The following is a 22,547-nucleotide window of genomic DNA, read 5'->3' on the forward strand; positions in this document are numbered from 1 at the left end:
TATAAGATAAAGTTTGCACTCACTTATATACAATGAAATACTCTAATTTCTAATCGACGTGAATCTCTAACACAAAGACATTATACTTTATTTTCTATAAAGACATTATACTTTATTTTCTATAAAATTTGACAAGGTATCATCTTATATGTATGAAGAACAAGAACTTTTTATCAAGATGGGGGAAACACTGGATACAAAACTTTTTTGCAAATAAAAGTAACTTGGCAAAGAACCAACACATAGCTTCTTTTCATTCCAGTAAATACAATGAATCACTATGGAAATTTAGTTTTCTACCTAATATAAACCAATTAACTACAGATAATGAAATAAACTTGCATCACAACTCCATGTAAAAGCTTTGAAAAGTAAATAAAAACAATATCCAATCAGAAGCATATAATCAACACACGTTTATTCTATTTTAATCAAATGTAGTTTCTGATTAAAGCCTTAATCACTATTAATTAAGAAACTGAACATGATCATCTTATCAATCGTTATGTAGTAATATCAGATACATGATCAAATGTGGATATTTTCTTGTTTAAACTGCACATGCATTTCATCTCTTAAACATTATTGGCACAATAAATTGAATGTTACATTTTAAATCGAGAGTTATATGTTATATTTTTATTTATCAAAATCACTCCTATCCCTCTACATAACGATTCATGAGTACTAAATCTTGATACTTTTTTAGTTATTTGGAAATCCATTTGGCAAACCAACTAAAATAAATTAATAAAAAATGGAATAAATAGACAGAAAGGAAGAAAAAGGACTTGCCATGGCTAACAGCAAAGCTTGACTCTGAATACAGTGCCGTCGATGGGAGGAAGGAAGAAGAAGATGACTCTATTTTTTGTAATTTTATAAATTAAAAGAATAAATAATATGGTTTTGTTGGCTAAAGATGAGTTAACAAACTTATTTAGGCTTTAGAATATTGACCATTTCAATATTTGAATAGAGAAAAGTTATAAAAATATATATTTGTATAAAAGGGCAGACTATTTATTCATTATTTAAGAAATAAATATTATTTTAACTTTTCGTTTATGATTATAAAAAAAGCCATTAACTTCTCAAATTATTTTCTAGAGCTTCAAAAAACTTTTACAAAAGACGAAGAAAATAATAAAATAACATATTAAGTTTGAGAGAAAATATATTTTATTTTATCAAAAGTTATATAAGTTACACTATTTTATTATATTTACTATTTTTAAACATTTGTACATGAAATTAATATTTTGGTGTTCTCTTAATTTCTTTAATAGATTTCGATGAAAAGATAAAATAGTTATACTATATTTCTGCTATTGAAGTCGCAGTAGCTAACACTGAAAAAAATAAAGAAAAATATAAATGATTTTGGAGTTACCATCAGATTTTATTAAATTAGAAATAATTGGAAAATTTTTTTTTTTCTAAAAAAATAAAAAATAGTCAACGAAAACCAATTTAAGTCGAGGATTTGGTTGTGTAAGAAATAATCAAAACTAGATTGTAGTATCTATAACTATTAAAAATGATTGTCTGTTATATAATTGGAAAATTATTTATGACTTAAAACTGAAAATTGGATTGTCGAGAAAGTTTTACATAGGTTGATATGGACTTAGAATTATTGTTGTCCAGTTAAGTCTTTCATCTCGGTATTCAAATCGATATTTGAATGTTAGGTCATCGACTTCACTTTCATGTACTGCAATATAGAAAATTATTAAAAATAAAATCAATTTTAAAAGTAAAATATAATTAACAACTATGAACTAAATTAAAAATTATTTTAAAAATTAAAAATTATTTTAAAAATTAAAAATTATTAAAATATAAAATAGTTTAAAAAATTTATTTATAATAGAAATTATTTTAGATATTAATAATTCTTATAATCTCTAAAATAATATATAATTTAATTAATATAATAATTAATTATTTTTTAATATCAAATTTTTTTTATATTTAATTATTTTCTTATAATAATTTATTCTAAAAAGAGTATAACATATAACAAAATCCTATATACATAAAACTTACTATACTTATACTACTCTCGAGACCAAGTTCCTTCATTGGAATAAAAGGGGTTGCATTAAGATAAAAAAATTCTTCTCTTATAAATAACCTTAAACTAATTGTTTAAGGGACACCTAAAAAATACTCATGACCTGTGCTGATATCGAGTCGAGTCTGTCTGAACGATGATGAGTTGAGTCGATCCGAATCAATGTCGAGTCAAGAGAGTTTAAGCCGATGTCGAATCGAGTCGGCTCGAACTTATATCGAGTTGATTGGTGTTCATGTCATGTCGAGTCGGGTCGAGTTCAGATCGATCCGATTCGGTCTAAGTCCAAATCTAATCGAATTAAAATGAACATAATCTAATTTACAAAGTAAATTTTATTTAATTACAAAGTGAATTTAATTTAATTTACAAAATAGATTTAATCTACATTTAATCTCTTTAAATGGATTTGAAATATTCTAAACAAATTTCACCTAATTAAAATGATATGGAAATCTAATCCATTTATTTAGATTTATGTAAATTAGATTTTAAAGAATCAGACCAACCCTATTATATATAATAATGTGACATAAATATTGAATGATGTCAATGTATTAATCTTGATTAACTTGAAGTTTCAGTTACGATTAATTTAAAGTTTCAATACCTTTTTGACAATTATTAATCTATTACACTAGATCGATCTTAAAGACATAAAAACACTCTACTGAAGTAAAATTATAGTTTAGACAGTTTATTTTCATTGTTCTTTTTAATTTTAAAACATAATTAAAGATAAAATTAAAACATGTTATGTGTATGGAGATAATTTTTTTTATATAATGTTATAGATTAATAATTTTAATTAATATAATGATTACTCTTTTTTCTGTTAAAAAAAATAGAAAAACCAGAATTCCATTTTGGCCACGTGGATGGAAAACAGAGACCAGAATTTGTTTCTCAAACACCAAAATCTGACCCATGTTTGAAAGTGTTACATGGGTAATCTTTTCTTATTGCAATTTTGATGCAATGTGTGCCACCTTTGGAGACGTGTTTGTGTTCGACAAAGAATGATACTAATAGTTTTACCTTAACATAAACATTAATTGCGGCGGCGGTGGCAACTAATCCATATCACTACAATCTGACAGAACGAGTTTTCTCAGGGCTATCCATCGCGTTTGGAGTAAGCCTTTTTCCTTTATGTCTCTGCGAATATAAGAAACATAACCAAACACGCCCTGTTTCTTTCTTCAATACCCATCAATTGCAGCCACTAAAACCAAGAATCAAGAACCAAGAAGATCCTTTTTTTTCTCACCAAGAAGATCAGAAGATCTTGTCCTTCGTGGGTTCTCCACCGTTTCGCTTTTGCTGAGCCTTGGAACCCTGCTTCAAGTTTTTTAAACATAAAGTGAATTAACTGAGAAACTGAAGAGAGATTGAACGCCCCAAAAGACCCAAAGAGAGAAGAAACGATTCAACGAGAGGGAAAAAGAGTGGAAATAACCCAAAGAATTCTCATTCTCTTTCAACTTTCAACTCTTGAGACCAGACCCTTTGTTGATTTTGCTTGGCTGTTTCCCATTCCCGAAGAACACGTTTCAGCCCCTTCGTTAGACCAATTCGCCGCATAAAACAAAACCCTTCGCTCAAGTTAACCCCCAAATCACACCCTTTATTTTTTTTCCTCCTCTCAGCTCTTGAAACTTGGAAAATTGTATATAAAGACACGAGTTTTTAAGATCTGCCATGAAAATAATTCCCTTCACTTCTTCTACAAACTAAGGAACTACTCGCCTTCGACTTTGATAAATTGCGTTGTGGGATTCTAATATGAGTTGCAATGAGGAAACTTCTAATGGTAGTCTCAACATTAGGGCTTTAATGTGCAACGCTGCTGCTGGTGCCTCTGCTGGTAATTAACTTTTCTTCTTTGGCTTCGACCCTTTTCCTATTATGGGATCTTTTTTATTGGGTCTGTGTCAATTTTGTGAATTTTGATTCTCAGTTGCTATTTTGGTCACTCTATCTAATCTTCTTTTCCAGAATGGCCTGTTTGACAGCGTGACATTCATTATTCATGGATTAACGACACAATTGCATTGTGCAGGGGCAATAGCGGCTACATTTGTGTGCCCGTTGGATGTGATCAAGACTAGACTACAAGTCCATGGGCTTCCTCACGGGCAGAAAGGTATTTTTTTTTGTTGATTGCTTAATGCAGGGTTTTAAATTGTGTCCAGTGTTCTGTATTGCAGTCTCATGAGACGATTTTGATGCAATTAAGATGTTGCAACTGCACTCATGGTGTGGTCTGAAATTTGAAACATTGACTTATTGCATGTCTGGTTCCACATTTTATGCTATCAGATTTGCTCCAATTTATAGCTTTTCCATCATATCTCATAATTTTGTCGCAAATTTAGTATGTCTCTCACAATGCTGCTGGGGTTGACGTTGATTTTTTGTTAAGATTGAGAAGTTTTCCATCATTGATAATTGACATAAGTTTATTAGTTCAATATGTCCTTGAGAAGATTTCGCTAGGGCTTTTTAGAAGTTCTCCTTCTGAGTGTTTAGTGTTTGTGATTGTGTCATCAACATGTAGTCTAAATTGGGTGATCTTAGTTCAATTCAAAGTGACAATGACATATAGTTCTATGAATGAATTATGTCCAGAACTTGTTTGGTGATTAATTTTTTAGTAAAACTTTTGTTGTTCTCCTAGGTAATGTTATTGTGACAAGCTTGCAAAATATAGTAAAGAAAGAAGGCTTCAGGGGAATGTACCGTGGCCTTTCACCAACAATACTAGCGTTACTTCCAAACTGGGCAGTGAGTTTCTTTTCCTGTTGCCTCTAACTAATGGCTGTTGTAGTTAAAGATGCAAGGCTTTGTGAAGCAGAGCCTCATATGTACTTCCGTTTTTGCTTGTTTAAGCATTATTGACCTCCCATCTTCGGATGTCATAAACACAAACTATTGGTAAAAATAAATGAGAATAATTAGTAAGCCCAAATTTTGGAGTTACATGCATCTTGTTTATAGAAAAACTAACTTGAATTCTCAAAAGGTTTCCCACAAGGCAGTATGAGAGAGGGTCATGTATGCAGCTTTATCATTGCATATGCAAAGAGATTGCTTCCAGATTCAAACCTATGACCAACCCATCACCAATGTGCAACTTTACCATTGTGTCAGGGCTTGATCTTATGTATAACTGAGGATAATCTTGACCTTAATTTTTATTTGTCCCATAATCCTCCCTGTGATACATGACTTCATATTTCCACTACTTCTATGACATCTTAAATTGAGGCCGTTATAGGAAACTCTATAACTAGCAACAATCATCTAAAATGGCTGCCTCTTTGCCTTATTGTTGGAGGAATGTTTAATCTTGTCCCCCCTAGTGGTGCATCTACTATGTCCATGAGGATCCTTTTTCAAAGCATTGATTAGTCATACTTTTTATATTAGAAGTTGGATTATCTTTATTTTACTGTTTAATCATATGATGCTTTCTTTTCATAGTTCATATATTTTCAAATAATATAAAGTCTATTGTAGGTTTACTTCACAAGTTATGAGCAAGTAAAGGGCCTGCTTCGTTCACACGGTATATATTATCCCAATGCTCAGTACCTTTTGCACATTTATGTTCTTCTCTTTAAGGCTTCAGGAGTATAATACTAAAATTGTCAAAATATAATTTTCTGAAGTATGAGTTCTTCAAATCTAATATTTAAAAACTAAATTTTTCGAAAAGTAACTTTTGGAAGTATGAGTTCTTCAGATCTAATATTTAAATTTGATGGATCGACTATATTTTTATTGATGTTTTTTATTGGAAATAATCTATCAGATGGTTGCCAGGAACTCACAACAATTGAAAATATGATAGCTGCTGCTTCTGCGGGTGCAGCAACAGCCATTTCTACAAATCCATTATGGGTTGTTAAGACAAGACTTCAAGTAAGTTTTGATGAAGTTTACTCTTAAAACATTAGTTGTTTGTTTAATCTATTCATAAGATACATTGTTTTTGTTAACATTGGACACTAATTCATTTTATCTTGATACCCATTAGACACAAGGAATGAGGACTGATGTTGTTCCTTACAAGAGTGTTCTTTCTGCTCTGACAAGGATTACACGTGAGGAAGGCATTAGAGGCCTATATAGGTCAGTTTTCTTTGTCCTAGTTTCAAGTTTGATGATATGGGCTTATTACATAATGCCAAGCATCTTAAGATAAATCTTACTAGAAATAGGCAGTCCTGCATGAAAGAGATGTAAAAACAAAAATATCAATAACTGGATCATGTTCATATATTTGGTAGCAAGATCTTTATATTAATGTTAACGGTTGGATCATTGAGAAAAAAATTCTATTTGAAGTTCTGAAGTGGAGTAATTTACAAAATCATACATCTTTTTTAGTTGATCCCCACCCATGTTTATATATATAATGCCAAGTTGAGTAAGTCCATAGATATAAGCAAACAGGCTTCATGTCATAACTGCTGCGCAGTATCAAATCATTTTCAAGGGGAAAAAAATGATATAGTGAACTGAAAGCATGACAGCTTTAGTCTGTTTCTGTGTATTTAGTTGACATTGTGTATTTTGTGTTAATGTGAAACAGTGGCATTATTCCTTCATTGGCTGGCATAAGTCATGTTGCAATTCAGTTTCCAGCATATGAAAAGATGAAGTCATACATGGCAGAAAAAGGTAGGGATGGATTTAAGTGACTTTCCAATGAAACTTTCTGTTTATTTTTGTACTGTTGCTCATCAAACGAAACTTTCCAATATTTTAGATAACACAACTGTTGATAAGCTAAGTCCTGGGAGTGTTGCCATTGCATCATCAATTTCAAAAGTGTTTGCCTCTGTAATGACTTACCCACATGAGGTAAATTTCTACAACTTTTTCTCATGAATGAAAATTTATGATTAAAAAGAAAAAGGGTAACTCTGATATTTTCAGGTAATACGATCGAGGTTGCAAGAGCAAGGGCAGGCAAAAAATAATGTGATCAGATATGCAGGGGTTATTGACTGCACTAGGAAGGTGTTTGAAAAGGAAGGGATTCCAGGGTTTTATCGTGGTTGTGCAACGAATCTCTTAAGAACAACTCCATCTGCTGTTATTACATTCACTAGTTATGAGATGATACGCAGGTTTTTGGAGGGAGTTGTACCCCAGGATAAGGGCTATCCACAAGCCTCTTCTAACTCCAATCAACTCAACAAAGACAAACCCAGTGCCACTGATCCATCTCAGTCTAACACGAAACCTTCTTCAATTCCTCTCGGAAACAAAGAGCACCTAACAAGACATTGATTCATTCTCACAGTTATGTTTCTTACATTTAATTTCTAACTTAGTGGATCTCATTCCTTTTTTGTCCGGATTCTCAATTGCTTAATTTTATCAAAATTACCATACAAATAAAGGAGAAGAAGGTCATGTTCTCAATCATAATAGAATGGAGAAATATACGTGCCATTTACTTACATTTAAGGTTTTTGTGTTATTCCATCTCTTTTTACCACGCAATAATAACATTTTGGTGTTGACATTGCTTAATATGATGTAATCATCGAACTATTATGTTTAACATTTATTAAATGTAAGGAATGAAAAACATAGAAAAGTTTTTGAAGGGACTAATTTGAATGCAATTCAATTCAATTTTGGAATATAAAAACCTTAGTTAACACTTTAAGCATTTGATAGTGTGTTTTGCCCTTGAAATTTGGGGGTAATTGTGCTTTTGGTCCAAAATCTAAACAAAATAAAAAAAACCATGTATTATTCCCTCAAAATTGAAAAAAAAAAGGTCTTAATTCCTAAACTTAAATATGAGGGACTAAAATGAGTATTTTAGGGTTAAATATTTAGTGATTTAAGGTTTGGGGTTTAAAATTATTGTTAGTCTCTCAAATTTAGTGTTTAGGAAGTAACACAATATATTTTAAATTTTGAGAAAATAGAAAGGGCTTTTTTTTAAATTTGGAGAACCAAAATTAAAATTACTCCTAATTTTATGAGCAAAACATATAATTGTTCAATTTAAAAGTTTTTTTAACTTTTAATTCAGAATTTAAAAAGTTTTCTATGAAAAAAAAATGACTTTTGAATTATACAATTCAAAATACTTTATTCCTTAACATGACACAACACATAAGGGTGACAACAACTGCAAGGGAGGGATGACAATAAGAGAGCAACAACCGAAGACAAGAGATGTAATTTGGTCTTCTTTTTTTATCTGTAATAATAAATAAATAAGAGTCACTTTAGGGGTGGTTCAACTCTTATATATAATGACAATCTTAATAACACCCAGTAGACATACTTCCAAGTATGGCTATACAAAACACTCCTAATTTAACCTAGAGAAAGTCACCTGACATACTAAGTGAACATCTCATAAGATCATCCTAATACAAACCATCAGATCTATGCATCAATCAAAAAAAGAAAAACACAGACTGTGACTTGGATGAAACTCAAGATCAAGTCTTTAGCTAGACTAACGCGAAAGCCTCCAGTACATCTACTAAATACAGAAATAAATGCAGTTTGGTCTCTTAAGGCCAATTGAAAAATCATCATGAACAATGGGGATTGCATTTCTGCACCCGATGTTTTTAAACCTAAACCCCCTATAAAGGGATGAAATGAAATTTTTTTCCTTGAAAAAATACATCAGATTGCATATTCTAGTATTTATTTCCAAATTCTGAGAATATCTTTTGAAATATACAATCTGAAATGTCTTAATGTATGCAATGTAGAATGTAATAATAGTTATAGATTGCACAATTTGGTATGCTTTTTTTAGAATCAGAAATGTCATCCAAAGTTTACAATCTAAAATGTATTAATGCATTTTAGATTATACATATTGAAAGGTATTTTCAATATATTTGTTAAAAAAAATAATTTTATGAATAACAGAATTGAATGCATATGCATGTACTAAAAGTTAATTGTTTATATGAATAAAGTCATATATATATAAAATTATATTTTTATATGTTTTATGCTATATTTTAAAATATAATATTATATTTTTTAAGTGTTTATGAATCTTATGATTCACTATACTAAATTATTCATGATGAGAAATATAAGCTCTTTGATTCACTTACAATTCACTATTCAACTACGACATATATAAGTAGAATAAACTATGAATTTATTGACTTAAAAGTTTTGAAATGAGGGTAATGTTCTAATTTTTTATGAATCTGTTCATAATTTATTGGTGTTCAATCTTCCTTTGAATAACTTAACAATGATATTAGAGTCTCATTTATCTCAGTGACCATTCGTAAGAGTTTTAGTCTTTATGAGTATGTTCGCAAGTCATTGATGCCGAATCGAGTTTAAGGTGATGTCTCAAGTTTCTGTCATTATTCTTACATTCAACTACCAAACTACCATGATGTTTTATATATATATTCTATCTAATATGTTAGAGCCAAGGTCTGTTTTTGTAAGTATCCAAATCATCAAACTTCAAAAAGAAAGTATCATTGACACACTTGTTGATTCTGCGAAGAGGATTTGAAATCTGCACACAGTATCAAGTATGAGCCAATAGAACTGAAAGACTTAGCCTCTGATATCTTTTGCAGTAACCTTATCATCCCTGTTATCAGTTTGTTTTCCAAAGGGCCTGTTGTGGGATCACAAGAGAGTTAGGAAGAGGTGGGTGAGCATAGCTTTGAGAAGCCCTGGTAGCACCATGAACCACAATCCCCTCCAGATTCCCTGCCTCATCCCTGCCACTGTGAATTCTCTCCAGCACCTCCAACACTTCCCCCATAGAGGGTCTCAATTCCTTCTCCTCCTGCAGACACTGAAAAGCCAACTCTGCAACCGAACCTATCATCACTTTCAGTTTCTCATCTGACTCAAAACCAAGGGAAGGATCAACCATCTCAAAAAATGTCCCCATTTGAATCTTCCTAATGGCAAGATTTGCCAACTTAATGTCTTCTCTGTTCCTGTTCATGTCAACTGGTTTGAGAGATGATATCAGCTCAACAAGCACAACCCCAAAGCTATACACATCACTCTTTGTTGTGAGCTGGTGGCACAGGCGATAATCCGGATCAACATAACCCGGGGTCCCCCTTGGAGCAGTGGAAATGTGAGTGACATCATCAGGGAACAGTTTCGAAAGACCAAAATCCGTAACCTTAGCATCGAACTCATTGTCGAGGAGAATGTTGCTGGTTTTCACATCCCGGTGGATGATGTCGGAAGCGTGGAGATAAGCCAATGCACTCGCGGTTTGCACTGCGATTTTCATTCTCAAATGCCATGGCAAAAGGTGTGAGTTTCCTTGATCAGCATGGAGATGAGAACTGAGTGTGCCGTTTGGGATGTGCTCGTACACGAGGAGTAAGTCGCGGCTGTGACGCGAAGTGCAGCCGTAGAGGGAGACCAGGTTTTTGTGTCGCAGACGAGTGAGGATCTGAATTTCGTTGGTGAATGAGTCCACTGGCCTGTAGTTGCGCTCGAACAGCCGCTTCACTGCAACTTCTCGACCATCTCCAAGTATTCCTGCTTGTTCAAAACCAGAAGTTATTCAACCTCACAAAAATTCATCTTTTCAATTTTACAATGATAATGTGGAGTTCCTTACCAAAGTAAACAGTTCCAAAGCCTCCTTCTCCAAGCTTCCTTGCATGATCAAAGTTGTTGGTTGCCTCTCGGAGGTCGTCGAAGGAGAAGACAGGGATCCCAAAGTAGACACCTCCACTTTCCATGGACGTTCTATTTCTCAAGGAAGAAGAATAACCACTTCTTGATTTCTTTTCCAGGCCTGAATCTTTCTTTCTTCCTTTCAAAACCAAAACAATAACCACCACCAAGGCAAAAACTGCAATCGAGATTGGTATTCCAACGTATAAACCTGCAGAAGAAGAAGAAGAAGAAGAAGAAGGGAGAGGAATCCCTTTTCACCCCCATCTTAGACATTTCTTCAATAAATTTTCAATGAGTAAAAAGAATAAACATACACCTCTTTCTGATTAAACATTTATCTAAATATTTTTATTACTAATGTAAACACATCGAAGCATGTGTCACATTTGTACTAAACTAATTTAATTTTAAAAATATAAAAAAGTAAATATATTTTTAAGTAAAAATGTAAAAAATAAATTATTGTTTTTATGTTGAGGACTTAAATAATTATTATTAGCTGAAATAATACAGTTTTTTTTATTTTATACTAAAATTATTTTAGTTAATACAGGTGAAAATAATTTTATTTAAAAAACACCAAATAGAAAATATTATGAATAATTAAATACTCCACAATTTCATAGACGGTAAAATTATAACAAGTTGGTTTATAAAGATGACTTGTTGGATTTTCAAAGAAGATTTATGAAAAAAAATCAACAACAATGAAAAATCTTTGTCAAACTTAAATAAAAAAATTAACACGATTTTCAATAAAAAAAATCATAATGGAATGGAGTGTATGATTCTTCACAAGATATATTCAACTTAACTTTTCTCATTTCAACTAGTAAGACTTAGACTTAAATCTATATTAGTGACAATCTTCCCTACAAGTGAGAGACTCCTTAACACATTGTATTTTCCTTCGAACAAAAACATTTTAATCTATGAACATTATTCAATAGAAAGATTAAACAATAAAAAAAGTAAGTCAACCCACATAATGAAATTACACTACTTTTAAGATTAAATCTTAAAATAATCTATCTATGAGTCTTCTTCCCTACTAATATTCAACTTTTCTCAATTCCATGATTGATTTAGACACAATTGAAATATTTTAAGAGAATATTATGAGTTGCAATTTTTGCCATAATTATATATATATATATATATATATATATTATAACGGTGTCTATGTTTTCTTTTTCAATGTGGTACATGCAAGATTTATGTTTAGGGTGATATAAAAAAGAGTAACAATATTTTGACATCTTGTTGCACTCTATATTTATAATAAAATATTGATATTTATAATAAAAAATATCCTTATTAAAATATAGGTTAAATATAAAATATTAAAATAATTTTTAAAATTAAAAATATTAAAATATTAATATTTAGTGAAATATAGGTGATGTAAGTAAAAAAAAAATGATTTTCCTATAATATATGGCAAGTAAAGAAAGTTAAATACAGTACCTATTTTCTTAGCCTTGCCCGTTGCAGGTGAACTAACCGGAGAAGGCGAGGAAAGAGGAGGAGGTGGTGCATGATGATCGTGTCGGTAACATTTGAGGCCTTGTCCCTCCACAAACTCAAACTCACATTGGGGACGCTGACAGCGTTTGCAGTCTTCGGGTATGTTTAATTTAATTTCGAGAAAAGAAAACAGAAATGTACACGAAGGGCAAGCGCAAAAAGATCCAAATTGAGGAAGCTGAAAAAGCAAGCATGTGAATGGATTGAAGGGCAAGGGATAGTCGAGACGCAGGGTAGAATTGTAGTACATGTCGTGGTAAGGACAGTGTCTGTAAAGGAACATGTTTGAAGAGCTTACGACATCGTTGTCATAGGAGTTCCGCAGGCATCCGAAGAAGCTAATGTTGTTGCCGATCTTGAAATGCTTTTCTTCTATCTCGAAAGGCTTTTGAAGCTGCTTTGGTGTGTCAAAATCAGGGTAACGGATGATGATTGAAAGGTTATTGAGGTCGGGAGAATGAAATATGGTAACAATTTTATACCAATTTTGGTCTGTGAGTGAGATTTCTTTATCAACAGTGTCGTCGTCACAGCCCCTTATTCGGAACCCACTACATTTTGGATCGGAACTTGTTGTGAAGGGGAAGGTGATTTCCCCCAGATACCCACATGGTTGAACAGGAGAATCAAAGCACTCTTGGTGCTGTTCCCCCTGAGCTGCTGCACTCAAGACAAGAAACATGAAACAAGAGACAAGAAAATGGAAGCCTAACATGGCGTGGCCCTTGAGACAAGACTGTTGGTTGTTTAGTTTTATGGTGTTCTGTGTGGATCCTGGTTTGTGTTCATAATATAGTACCGTTAGCAGCAGAACAATGTGTTGTGTTGTGAGTGTTCACTACGGTTGTTGACTTGACTTACCAAGACTCGAGAAACTTGGGCGAAAGAGGGGTGTTCCACAGGGGAGGACCCAAAACACGGGTGTGCGTGACTCCACTCGCTTGACTTTTGTAGCTGCCCTTTTCGAGCTCCTACTACAAATTTTGCAGATAATTGAGACCACTAATCTTTGTGAACCATGTGTTAAGTTAGTTTGGGCGAATTTAGTAGTCAAAGTTACTGTTGTCAGTGTGGAATAAAATAGACTCACACATAACTCTAAACTGGATTTTATTCAAATCATATTGTATTTCTAAATGAAAATATTAAGTTACATAAATGTTAATAAGTCAAATGTATAAAAAGAGAAAGATAATCACATAATAAAATAAAAAAAAGTAAAGATTGATTTAGTAAAATCTTATTTAAAAGGTTTTTACACTATTTAACTATATTAAACTTTGCATTTATAGACAGCTTTTACTGTATGTTGTGGATAGTCTCATTAGATAGTTTAGTCTTGTAATATCTACTCAAACTTGAATAGTCTAAAAAATAACCGTTTAAGTAATTTTTCAACTCATAAATGAGAAACATTGTTTAAGTGTATTCTTTATTAGTTTACGCGCAATTCACGTTTAGAGACAGCATGACGTGCAAGAATCATTATGTATGTTCTTTCTTTTACAAATTAACAAATGGGAAAAATGGAAATTGAAATTGGAAAGTAAATGAATTGAAAACAAAGCGTATAAACTATCATCTAATGGACCATCTAGCAACACTTGAGAAGGTAAAGACTAGAATGTTAATGACAAATATTAAAAACATGAAATTAAATTGTAACATAAAATAAAGACAAGGAAATGAAACAAAAATAAAGAATTACAATTGTTAGACCGTCTAGTCTGCAATTGCTTGCTAGACTGTCTAACAATTGTTATGCAGAAAGTAAAATGAGTTGTGTAGAAAGTAAAATATTTTTTTTTAAAAAGATCTACGTATATTAAACCGTTTAGTTACCAATCGTTAACTAGACCGTATAATGGTTTTACATAGAGAAAGTGAGAAAGAAAAAGAGCTAAAACGTTAAACATAAATTGCTGAAAGTAAATAATTGAAACTTCAATTGCGAAAACTATAAAGTGCAGGAAAAGTAAATTACAAAGGAATGTAAATGGTAGAAAAGTAAAGTAAAGAAACTTAAAATAGAGCATTGGAGGAAGTAAAATTGAATTTTATGTACAAGAGACTTTTATTTATGAAAGAATAAAATATTTCACAAAGGTTTATTTTCGAAATATGAGTGATAAAAGATTTTCATAAAAAAAAATTAAGATTAAAAGTCCCATCAAGATCAAAATTTCTCTAATTTCTCTCTTAAGAAAAAAGATGTGCTGATAGTAATAATTATAATAGACAACAAATATGTATTTTCCTAATCCTTAATCCAATCAAATTTCTTGAATTAATACAAGTTACTAGTGAAAAAGAGTGTAAAAATAATTTTGCAAAATTATCTTTCGAAAAAAGGGAAAAGATAAAGTTTACTAAAGATCCCAAGCTTAGACCAAAGAACATAACAGTCAGAAAAAATGGATCTACAAAGTCCAACTTATCTCTTAATACATCATTATGTATAAATTTTAAATTCCACTTATAAATGTAAGGGTGAAGAATGACTTGATCATTTTATCACTTAACCTTCTTCTTAACCATCTTTCTCTTTTTTTAATCTTTTCTTGTGTTAAAAAATGTAGTTATCTTTGAAAAAAGAATTTGTTTTTGCAAGTTTTATTTCTTCTTTATATTTATAACATTGTTATTCAAATTACTTCGCTTTCAATATCTTATTATATCGCGTTTTCCGCTTTCTCAATGCAAATATATTTCTTTTCATTTTCATTTTCATTTCAAGGCTTTAATCTTAGCATGTTGTATGAAAAATTACGTTCTTCTGCCACTAACCTAAAATCCAGCGTTGAGAAAACACGATGAACAGAAAAGTATAAAAGCAGTAGCATGGGTTATAACGCTCACTCCTCATAATCCCGTTGCTCTCGAAAACAATGTTCTCCAGCCACGCTTCTACCGTGTTATTGCCCTCCACATTATTCCTCAACGCCACGTCGTTTCGTCTCGAACGCCGATTTCCTTTTCCTTTTCTCCGCCGGCGGTTCAATCCGCCGCCACTCCGATCAGTTTTGCCGGTGAGCTCCAGCGCCTCTGCACCACTCTTCGATCTCAGAGGCGGCAAAGGGTACTTGCAATTTCCTCACATATCCCTTCTTTTTCTCTTTAAACTCTTACCTGTGCGTTCAAGTTCTGAACTCCAATTCGGGGCTTCATTTTGTGCATTTGACGGATCCCGCATGGAATTGCGTTCATTTTCTATCCTTTTACTTTTATGAGCAATTTTCATTCGAGCTTCTCTTTTAAATTGTGATTAGTTTATTCAATCTCAGAGTATATATCTACTAATATCTTCCTGCAATTTATAACCTTACTATTGCTTATGATATAACAGAATGAGTGGATTCTGCGATGTCGAACTGAAAGTGCGTGATTATGAGTTGGATCAGTACGGTGTGGTCAACAATGCAGTTTATGCAAGTTATTGCCAGCACGGTGAGATCTCATGCGCGGCTATTTAAAAATTTTCGGCACTGTGAACTCTTGTCGATACATGAATTAGGGGTCTATCAACAAGTTTCTCCAAAAGTACTTAGAGAAATAACAAAGAAAGTAATTTATCCGGACGCATAAACAGAAATAATAATTTAAAAAAACTACACGAGAGGGTTTTGACAAATTATATTAAATGTAAACTAATTTTAATCTATAGCAAAATTAATTTTATTTTATTTTCCTCTGTCCACACGTACCCTTAATGTTATAGAAAGAAAATCTTGTCTATATATATATATATATATATATATATATATATATATATATATATATATCTTGTAAACGATATAGGGAAGTAGATGTTAGTTCTGAAGTGTTTACAGCTCCAAATGTGTTTGACGGGAGTATAGTGGACAATAGTGATATGATAAGTTGGTGGGTTTAAGTACAGTTATTGTCTGCTTTTCTTGGTGTATTAAAGGTGCATGATATAAGATAAACTGATATACAGTTTATCATTTACTTATATCAGTTATTCTGTTAGGTTCTCCTCTATTTATAGAACCTTAGCTATCCTGACCATGTATCACAGTTTTGTACTCTTCATATGTTCATAATCAATGTGTTTCAGTTCCTCCAGTCTCTTCTTTTCTTTCTAACATGGTATCAAGAACCGCATAGCTTCTACCATGGCTTCCACAATGAACTCTGAAAAATTTTCTGCTGCCTCATTCTTTCTTCCTCACTCATTCAATACCCCAATATCTCTCAAATTAGATGATTACAACTACCTTATCTGGAAACAACAAGTGTTAGCCACAGTTAAAGATCTCAAACTCACAAAGTTCTTGGAAGGTCAAGATATACCTATCAAATTTACCAGGATGCTCTTAGCAATGCCCTCAATCAAGATTATCTAAAACTGTGAACAAGAAGATCAGTTCTTGATATCTTAGCTCCTTGCTTCCATGACCACATCTATTGTCACCAAAATGCAAGGGTTTTACTTCTTCCTTCCAAATATGGACAAAATTGCATGTCTACTATGCTTCTCAAACAAGAGCAAGGGTCAAGAAACTTAAGATCGAGTTGTGCACACCAAAGAAGGACCAAACAATCAACACTTATCTTGGTATAAAGAAGACTGTTGACACGTTGGCTGCTATTGGCTCTCCTATTTCAACTGATGATAATGTAGAAGCAATCTTGGATGGATTAACAGAAGAATACGGCAGTTTTGTCACTGTTGTCCTATCACACATTTATCCTTACACAGTTGAAGAAATAGAAGCCTTGCTCTTGTCCCAAGAAGAATGGTTAGACAAAAACAAAACTGCTGAGCAAAATCATCTTCAAGCTAATCTTGTCTCTAGTCCTTGGCCATCACACAACAATCACAATCATAAAAAAAGTTCAGCGGTTCTTTCAACAGAGGTAATTTTACTCAGAACAGAAACTTTGCTCCAACTAAAAGTCACAAATTTTCAGGATCAAAGAATCCTAACAGAAGTTCTTGAAGTGTTCTCCCTACAAGGCAAAATCAAAAAATGCAATGCCAAATTTGTGGCAAGATAGGACACACGACAGTTACTTGCTGGCACAAGTATGATAATGATAATCAGTCCAGTGTCTCTGCTAATCATTCCTACTTTCTATCTGCAAAAAATGGTAATAATACACCTGCTCTTTGGAACTCCTTCAACCATCAATGATCCTCTATGGTATCTTGATAGTAGTGTCTCCATCACATAATGAATGATATTGACAAATTCTCTAGAAAGAATACGTATACTGGCAATGATTCTGTCAAACTAGGTAACGATGTAGGTATGAAGATTCATCATATTGGTTATGCTACATGTAATATTCCACACATGAATGCATAGTTCTTTTTACATCAACTTTTGCATGTGTCGTATATTACCAAGAATCTCATGAGTGTTTTAAGTTTGTTAAAGATAATGTATTCTTTGAATTTTACTTTAACTTCTTGTTATGTCAAAAACTAGGATACAAAGGAGATAATTCTTAAAGGCATACCCAAAGATGGTCTCTATGTTTTCCACATTTTCCTCAATCTTGTGTGTTTACTGCTAATAACACTACTCTTGCATATGTGACATCTTCTTTTCAACTTTTGCACTCACGTCTTGGCCATGCTTCAACACAAACGGATAAGAAAGTCTTAAGCACTTGTAAAATACCTTACAACATAATTAACATTCATATGTTTTGTGATACTTGTGTTAAAGCGAAATTACAACAGCTATCTTTTCATAAATCAACTATTGTTTACTCTCCTACTTTAGAACTTCTATACATAGATATATGGGAACCTGCACCTATTTCTAGTACGACTGCCACTAAATACTCTGTGGCTATTTTAGATGCATATTCCAAATTTACATGGCTCTATCTTCTTCATTCCAAATCACAGTTTTCTTCAGTTTTTGTTCTTTTAGAAAATTTTGCTGAAACTCAAACTGATCACACATTACGATCAATTCAAATTGATAATGCTAAAGAATTTTTAAGTCTTGCTTCATATCTTAATAGTCATGGCATTTGACATCGGTTTGCCGCGCTCACACACATCAACAAACAAAATTCTAGGGTGAAGCTTTTGCTACTGCTGTTCATTTTATAAATACCTTACCTACTGATGTTTTCATGGATGCTCACCTTATGAAGCTTTGTTTAACAAACAACCTGATTATAACTTTATGAAAGTTTTTGGTTGTGCATGTTATCTGTTACTATGTCCATATAATAAGCATAAATTTGATTTCCTTTCTTCCCTTTGCTTGTTTTTAGGTTACCGTGCTAAAACCAAAGGTTATATTTGTCTTTCTCCATCTGGTAAAACATATATTTCACGTCATGTAAAATTAAATGAACAACTTTTTTCCTTACACTCTTTCTGATAATCCTTTTGTACAACATGCTTTACCCAGACTTTTAGACCTTGCACATGATATTCCTATAATTGTTATACAACCTAAGGCTAACACTCAAAATACAACTCCAAATATTTCTAATAATAGTTCACCCTTATCTAAATCTGTGCATGACAATCCTATTCCATATAACTCTCCTATATCTGCAGCGGACACTGTTTTTTCTACAACATTGGTTCATAATACTCATCGCATGGTTACCCGAGTTAAGGCAGTATCTTCAAACCAAAAGCTTTCACTTTTTCTGCTTCTTTTATTGAACCTAATACTCTTAAAGAAGCCGTAGATCCAGCATGGTTCAGTGCCATGCAATCTAAATATGACGCTCTTGTTAAAAATAATATGTGGACTCCTATTGACCTCCCCCCTGGTGCTAGTCTTGTTGGCTACAAATGGGTGTTTCGAAATAAATTCAATGAAGATGGAACCTTTCAACACCACAAAGCATGGGTGGTTGCAAAAGGATTCCATCATATAGCTGGCTTTCACTACACTGAGACATTCAACCCTATCATTAAACCAACCACCGTTCGCATAGTGCTTTTTCATGCTATCTCTTCCAAATGGCCAATTCACCAAATTGATATCAACGCCTTATGGTGACTTAGATGAAATTGTGTTCATGTAACAACCTCCAGGATTTACTTGTTCAGATCCAAAACAGGTTTGCAAGCTCAACAAAGCCATCTACGACCTAAAAGCTTATAGGTTCTCCTTTATTTATAGAACCTTATCTATTTGACCATGTATTACAGTTTTGTACTCTTCATATGTTCATAATCCATGAGTTTTAGTTTCTCCATCCTCTTCTTTTCTTTCTAACCGTGCATATTTTGAGATCTTGGTCCTTTTTATGCTACAAAATTACATTTTTTTTTAATTTCTTTACAATATGATCTTGAATTTACATCGCAGTCTAGAGTTGATATATTTTAGTGTTTGAAAAAATCATGAGGTAAAACAACAAAATCAGAATAGCACAAGGATGTGGTAAAAAAATGTTCTTTCTTCCCTTTTTCTTATAAAAATGTATTGATTATGATAGCAATATTATAAAGGAATTTTAATGGACAAGTTCTGAACTTGGTTGCAAAGTGGGACAAAAGAGCAAGTCCAAAAGGAATCAGAACATATACAGTTTCCTGGTAAAACTAATAGAAGTTACATGTGTAGTTTCATTGAAGTATATTCCTTAGATTAGCATCTTGTTGAAAGAAAGATTCTCACTGTTAGTATGCAAGATAAAGTAGGTGAACTCTTATAAAGAAAAAAAGTCACAGTTTGTAGGAAATGAACGTTTATATATGCAAATGAACATTTGTTAGTTTATTTGAGAATAAGAAAGAATAATACAGAAAATAGAGCCAGGACACTGAACTATTTCTTGGACAAAAACCAGATAATCCGGCATGTGTGTTTGGTATTACTAACTCAAGAATAGGGATTTTGGGTGTTTCTTGGACTACAAGAATGACAAAGGGAGAAAAAGTACTGAATAGAAATTAGTCATTCCAAGCATGCTGGTCGAACATATATTTTCTTGGAACTTCCCTGTCCAAGCATTTAATTCATCATTTGGGAAGAGATAAGCTATGGAGCCTGACTCGAGGATTTATTTTGATTGCAAGGATATTTGCAGTATGCAACTGAGTCTAATTTGCAGGATATTTGTTTAGAAATACTAAAGTTTCACCATATTTTGTACCTTTTCACATAAAAAAGGGACCTTAAGATTTTGTATGGTTACATCAAAGCCTTTCTGTTCTAATTTAGATGCAATCTAATGGTTCATCACACTGGTAGTTCTATTTGTTTCTCCAAGTTGTATATATAGTTTTTCTTACAATTTGTGTATATGCTTGGAAATGTTTCCTCTCTTTTGTTGATCTTTGTTTTGGTATATTTGAGCCAGTATAATTGCTATAATCAGGGGATTGACAATTGACATGATACTGAATAGAAATGTATTGAGTTGGATGATCAGCAAACATGTTAAATTATTCTTGTTCATGTGTGGCAACTGGCAATTAAAAGGCTACTTTCTATTTTAGATGTGTAAACTGATCACATGCCATACATATTTGTTAGGTCGTCATGAACTCTTGGAAAACACTGGTATTAATTGTGATGCCGTGGCTCGCACTGGTGATGCATTGGCATTGTCAGAACTATCGCTCAAATTCCTTGCACCTCTAAGAGTAAGCCTCCCCAATTTTGGTTGCTATTTCTGCATGTTAAGATATACATTTTTTGGGATGTAGTGTAAATTACCTCGTAATACACTTTTTTAGTAAACTAAAAAGGGGATATGATGTTCGTATAAGCTAGTTCTATTTACTAATATTTGTTCTCCTTTTAAGAACATGCAACCAGAGTGGAGACAAATTTATTGTAAGGGTTAGGATTTCTGGCTCTTCGGCTGCTCGTTTATACTTTGATCACTTCATCTATAAGCTGCCAAACCAAGAGGTCTGTCTCCACCACTTATCATTTAGTTTTTTTTTTCCATCTTTGTGAATATTTGTTGATATTTGGTGAATTGGTGGCAGCCAATTTTGGAAGCCAAGGCCACTGCGGTGTGGCTTGACAAAAACTATCGTCCTATACGAATTCCATCGGACATAAAGTCTAAATTGGTCAAGTTTATTCGAGTTGAGGATTCTTAATTCAGTTACCTGATGATGACTATAGCTTATTGGGCAATAGAGCATTCAATTATTTAAGTGAAGGCCTTTATTTTAGCTTGTGAGTGGGAAGGAGGTAACGAGGCTCTGTAAGGGATCCACCAATAAAGTTTTAAACTATAAGAATATTAAAGTCATGATGCTGAAAAAAGAACAAATGTGTTTTCATTTTTCTTGTTTTTCTAAATCTGTACACCTTGTATGGCCTGAGTGAAAGAGGGGAAGGAATTACAGGCTTGAAGCATTTTTCCATGCCTCTGTATCCTTGGTTTCTTCAGGTGTTTGACAAAATGCCCTGTGGGAAATTATTGCCAAGTTTGTTCAATTATAAGCACAATGTGAACATAGTGAAGAATAGAAATGTTGCAGAAGGAAATTTCCTGATCAAATGAATGCTCAAACAGATCAGAAGGTGGTTTTTTAGCTGCTAATATAGCCTTTATTTTGTTTTATGCGGATTGCATTCTTCAAATTTGTGTAGTTACATGATTGGAACAACATTCGTCTTCATTGAATGTGTTCAACTTCGTTGGTTAATTCACTTCCGTTGAAAATGTTTGTTAATCTTTTCAAAATGTTTGACTATCGCGATCAGGAATTTATATACCCAAGAATTTAGCAACGAGACACATTCTTAGAAAATAAATGAAAAGGAAAGAATCAAAGCATCATTAAAATGATTCTTTGACCAATAATCTTGAAGGGACATGTTTTTTCCAACTATACAGTTCTTCTTAAATGCTTTATATTTTTTAAATTTAATCCATTAAAAAGAATTTGGTCCATTAAAATTACTAGAGAATATTCTTTTAAATTTTTTTAATCAATTAAAACATGTTATAAAAACATATAATAATTTCAGTATTTTTAATTGATAAAAACTATATTTTAATCTACTAAATTTTTTTCTTTTTTTCAGTAGTGTAAAATATTTATCAGGAAACTTTCACTTTTTAATTGATTGAAAAAGTGACTTGAGAAAACTCAATTATATAATTTTGAAATTTATTTTATCAAAAAAAATTGATCCATTAAAGTATTTATCATATAATTAATTAATAATTTTAATCCATTAAAGTTAATACAAAATATTCTTATTTTAATCAATTAGAAAAAGTGATAACTGATAACAAAATATTCCTTGTTGCTTTTATTGCTCTGTTA

General features: G+C 32.3%; 3 protein-coding genes across 8 annotated transcripts; 2 read left to right on the forward strand and 1 right to left on the reverse strand.

Moving 5' to 3' along the window:
* Window positions 1–3,007: 3,007 nt before the first annotated feature.
* On the forward strand, window positions 3,008–7,554 carry LOC137806271 (nicotinamide adenine dinucleotide transporter 1, chloroplastic). Of its 4 annotated transcripts, none has more exons than XM_068606285.2 (9): window positions 3,008–3,947; window positions 4,143–4,226; window positions 4,761–4,867; window positions 5,603–5,651; window positions 5,898–6,007; window positions 6,123–6,217; window positions 6,681–6,769; window positions 6,858–6,952; window positions 7,028–7,554. In XM_068606285.2, the coding sequence occupies exons 1-9, from the start codon at window positions 3,866–3,868 to the stop codon at window positions 7,382–7,384; spliced, it is 1,068 nt and encodes a 355-aa protein (XP_068462386.1). In that variant the 5' UTR covers window positions 3,008–3,865; the 3' UTR covers window positions 7,385–7,554. The 4 variants fall into 4 exon arrangements, with proteins under 4 accessions (XP_068462386.1, XP_090156628.1, XP_090156627.1 ...); XM_090300502.1 differs by having other exon boundaries at window positions 3,053–3,947; window positions 5,909–6,007; XM_090300501.1 differs by lacking the exon at window positions 4,761–4,867 and having other exon boundaries at window positions 3,080–3,947.
* Window positions 7,555–9,447: 1,893 nt separating this feature from the next.
* LOC137806272 (LEAF RUST 10 DISEASE-RESISTANCE LOCUS RECEPTOR-LIKE PROTEIN KINASE-like 1.1) lies at window positions 9,448–13,209 on the reverse strand. Of its 2 annotated transcripts, none has more exons than XM_068606286.2 (3): window positions 12,236–13,209; window positions 10,707–11,018; window positions 9,448–10,624 (listed from the first exon to the last, which is right to left on the reverse strand). In XM_068606286.2, the coding sequence occupies exons 1-3, from the start codon at window positions 13,008–13,010 to the stop codon at window positions 9,711–9,713; spliced, it is 2,001 nt and encodes a 666-aa protein (XP_068462387.1). In that variant the 5' UTR covers window positions 13,011–13,209; the 3' UTR covers window positions 9,448–9,710. The 2 variants fall into 2 exon arrangements, with proteins under 2 accessions (XP_068462387.1, XP_068462388.1); XM_068606287.2 differs by having other exon boundaries at window positions 10,707–10,976; window positions 12,236–13,207.
* Window positions 13,210–15,029: 1,820 nt separating this feature from the next.
* LOC137806275 (acyl-acyl carrier protein thioesterase TE3, chloroplastic) lies at window positions 15,030–21,835 on the forward strand. Of its 2 annotated transcripts, none has more exons than XM_068606289.2 (5): window positions 15,030–15,374; window positions 15,642–15,742; window positions 20,788–20,897; window positions 21,073–21,168; window positions 21,249–21,835. In XM_068606289.2, the coding sequence occupies exons 1-5, from the start codon at window positions 15,184–15,186 to the stop codon at window positions 21,363–21,365; spliced, it is 615 nt and encodes a 204-aa protein (XP_068462390.1). In that variant the 5' UTR covers window positions 15,030–15,183; the 3' UTR covers window positions 21,366–21,835. The 2 variants fall into 2 exon arrangements, 1 of the variants encoding a protein (XP_068462390.1); XR_016519646.1 differs by having other exon boundaries at window positions 15,040–15,374; window positions 21,060–21,168.
* The last annotated feature ends 712 nt before the right edge of the window (window positions 21,836–22,547 follow it).

Source organism: Phaseolus vulgaris, chromosome 3, assembly GCF_051622355.1.
Source record: "Phaseolus vulgaris cultivar YP4 chromosome 3, ASM5162235v1, whole genome shotgun sequence".
Taxonomy (NCBI): domain Eukaryota; kingdom Viridiplantae; phylum Streptophyta; class Magnoliopsida; order Fabales; family Fabaceae; genus Phaseolus; species Phaseolus vulgaris.

Bases quoted from the DNA above. Each gene is read 5' to 3' on its own strand.
- LOC137806271 (XM_068606285.2), top strand. From the start codon at position 3,866: ATGAGTTGCAATGAGGAAACTTCTAATGGTAGTCTCAACATTAGGGCT. The intron at 4,227-4,760 runs GTATTTTTTTTT...TTGTTCTCCTAG, and splicing joins GCTTCCTCACGGGCAGAAAG to GTAATGTTATTGTGACAAGC. The intron at 6,953-7,027 runs GTAAATTTCTAC...TGATATTTTCAG, and splicing joins TAATGACTTACCCACATGAG to GTAATACGATCGAGGTTGCA.
- LOC137806272 (XM_068606286.2), bottom strand. From the start codon at position 13,010: ATGTTAGGCTTCCATTTTCTTGTCTCTTGTTTCATGTTTCTTGTCTTG. The intron at 11,019-12,235 runs GTACTGTATTTA...GGGGGTGAAAAG, and splicing joins GGGCAAGGCTAAGAAAATAG to GGATTCCTCTCCCTTCTTCT. The intron at 10,625-10,706 runs GTAAGGAACTCC...TTGAACAAGCAG, and splicing joins CTTTGGAACTGTTTACTTTG to GAATACTTGGAGATGGTCGA.
- LOC137806275 (XM_068606289.2), top strand. From the start codon at position 15,184: ATGTTCTCCAGCCACGCTTCTACCGTGTTATTGCCCTCCACATTATTC. The intron at 15,743-20,787 runs GTGAGATCTCAT...CATATTTGTTAG, and splicing joins TGCAAGTTATTGCCAGCACG to GTCGTCATGAACTCTTGGAA. The intron at 20,898-21,072 runs GTAAGCCTCCCC...ACATGCAACCAG, and splicing joins AATTCCTTGCACCTCTAAGA to AGTGGAGACAAATTTATTGT.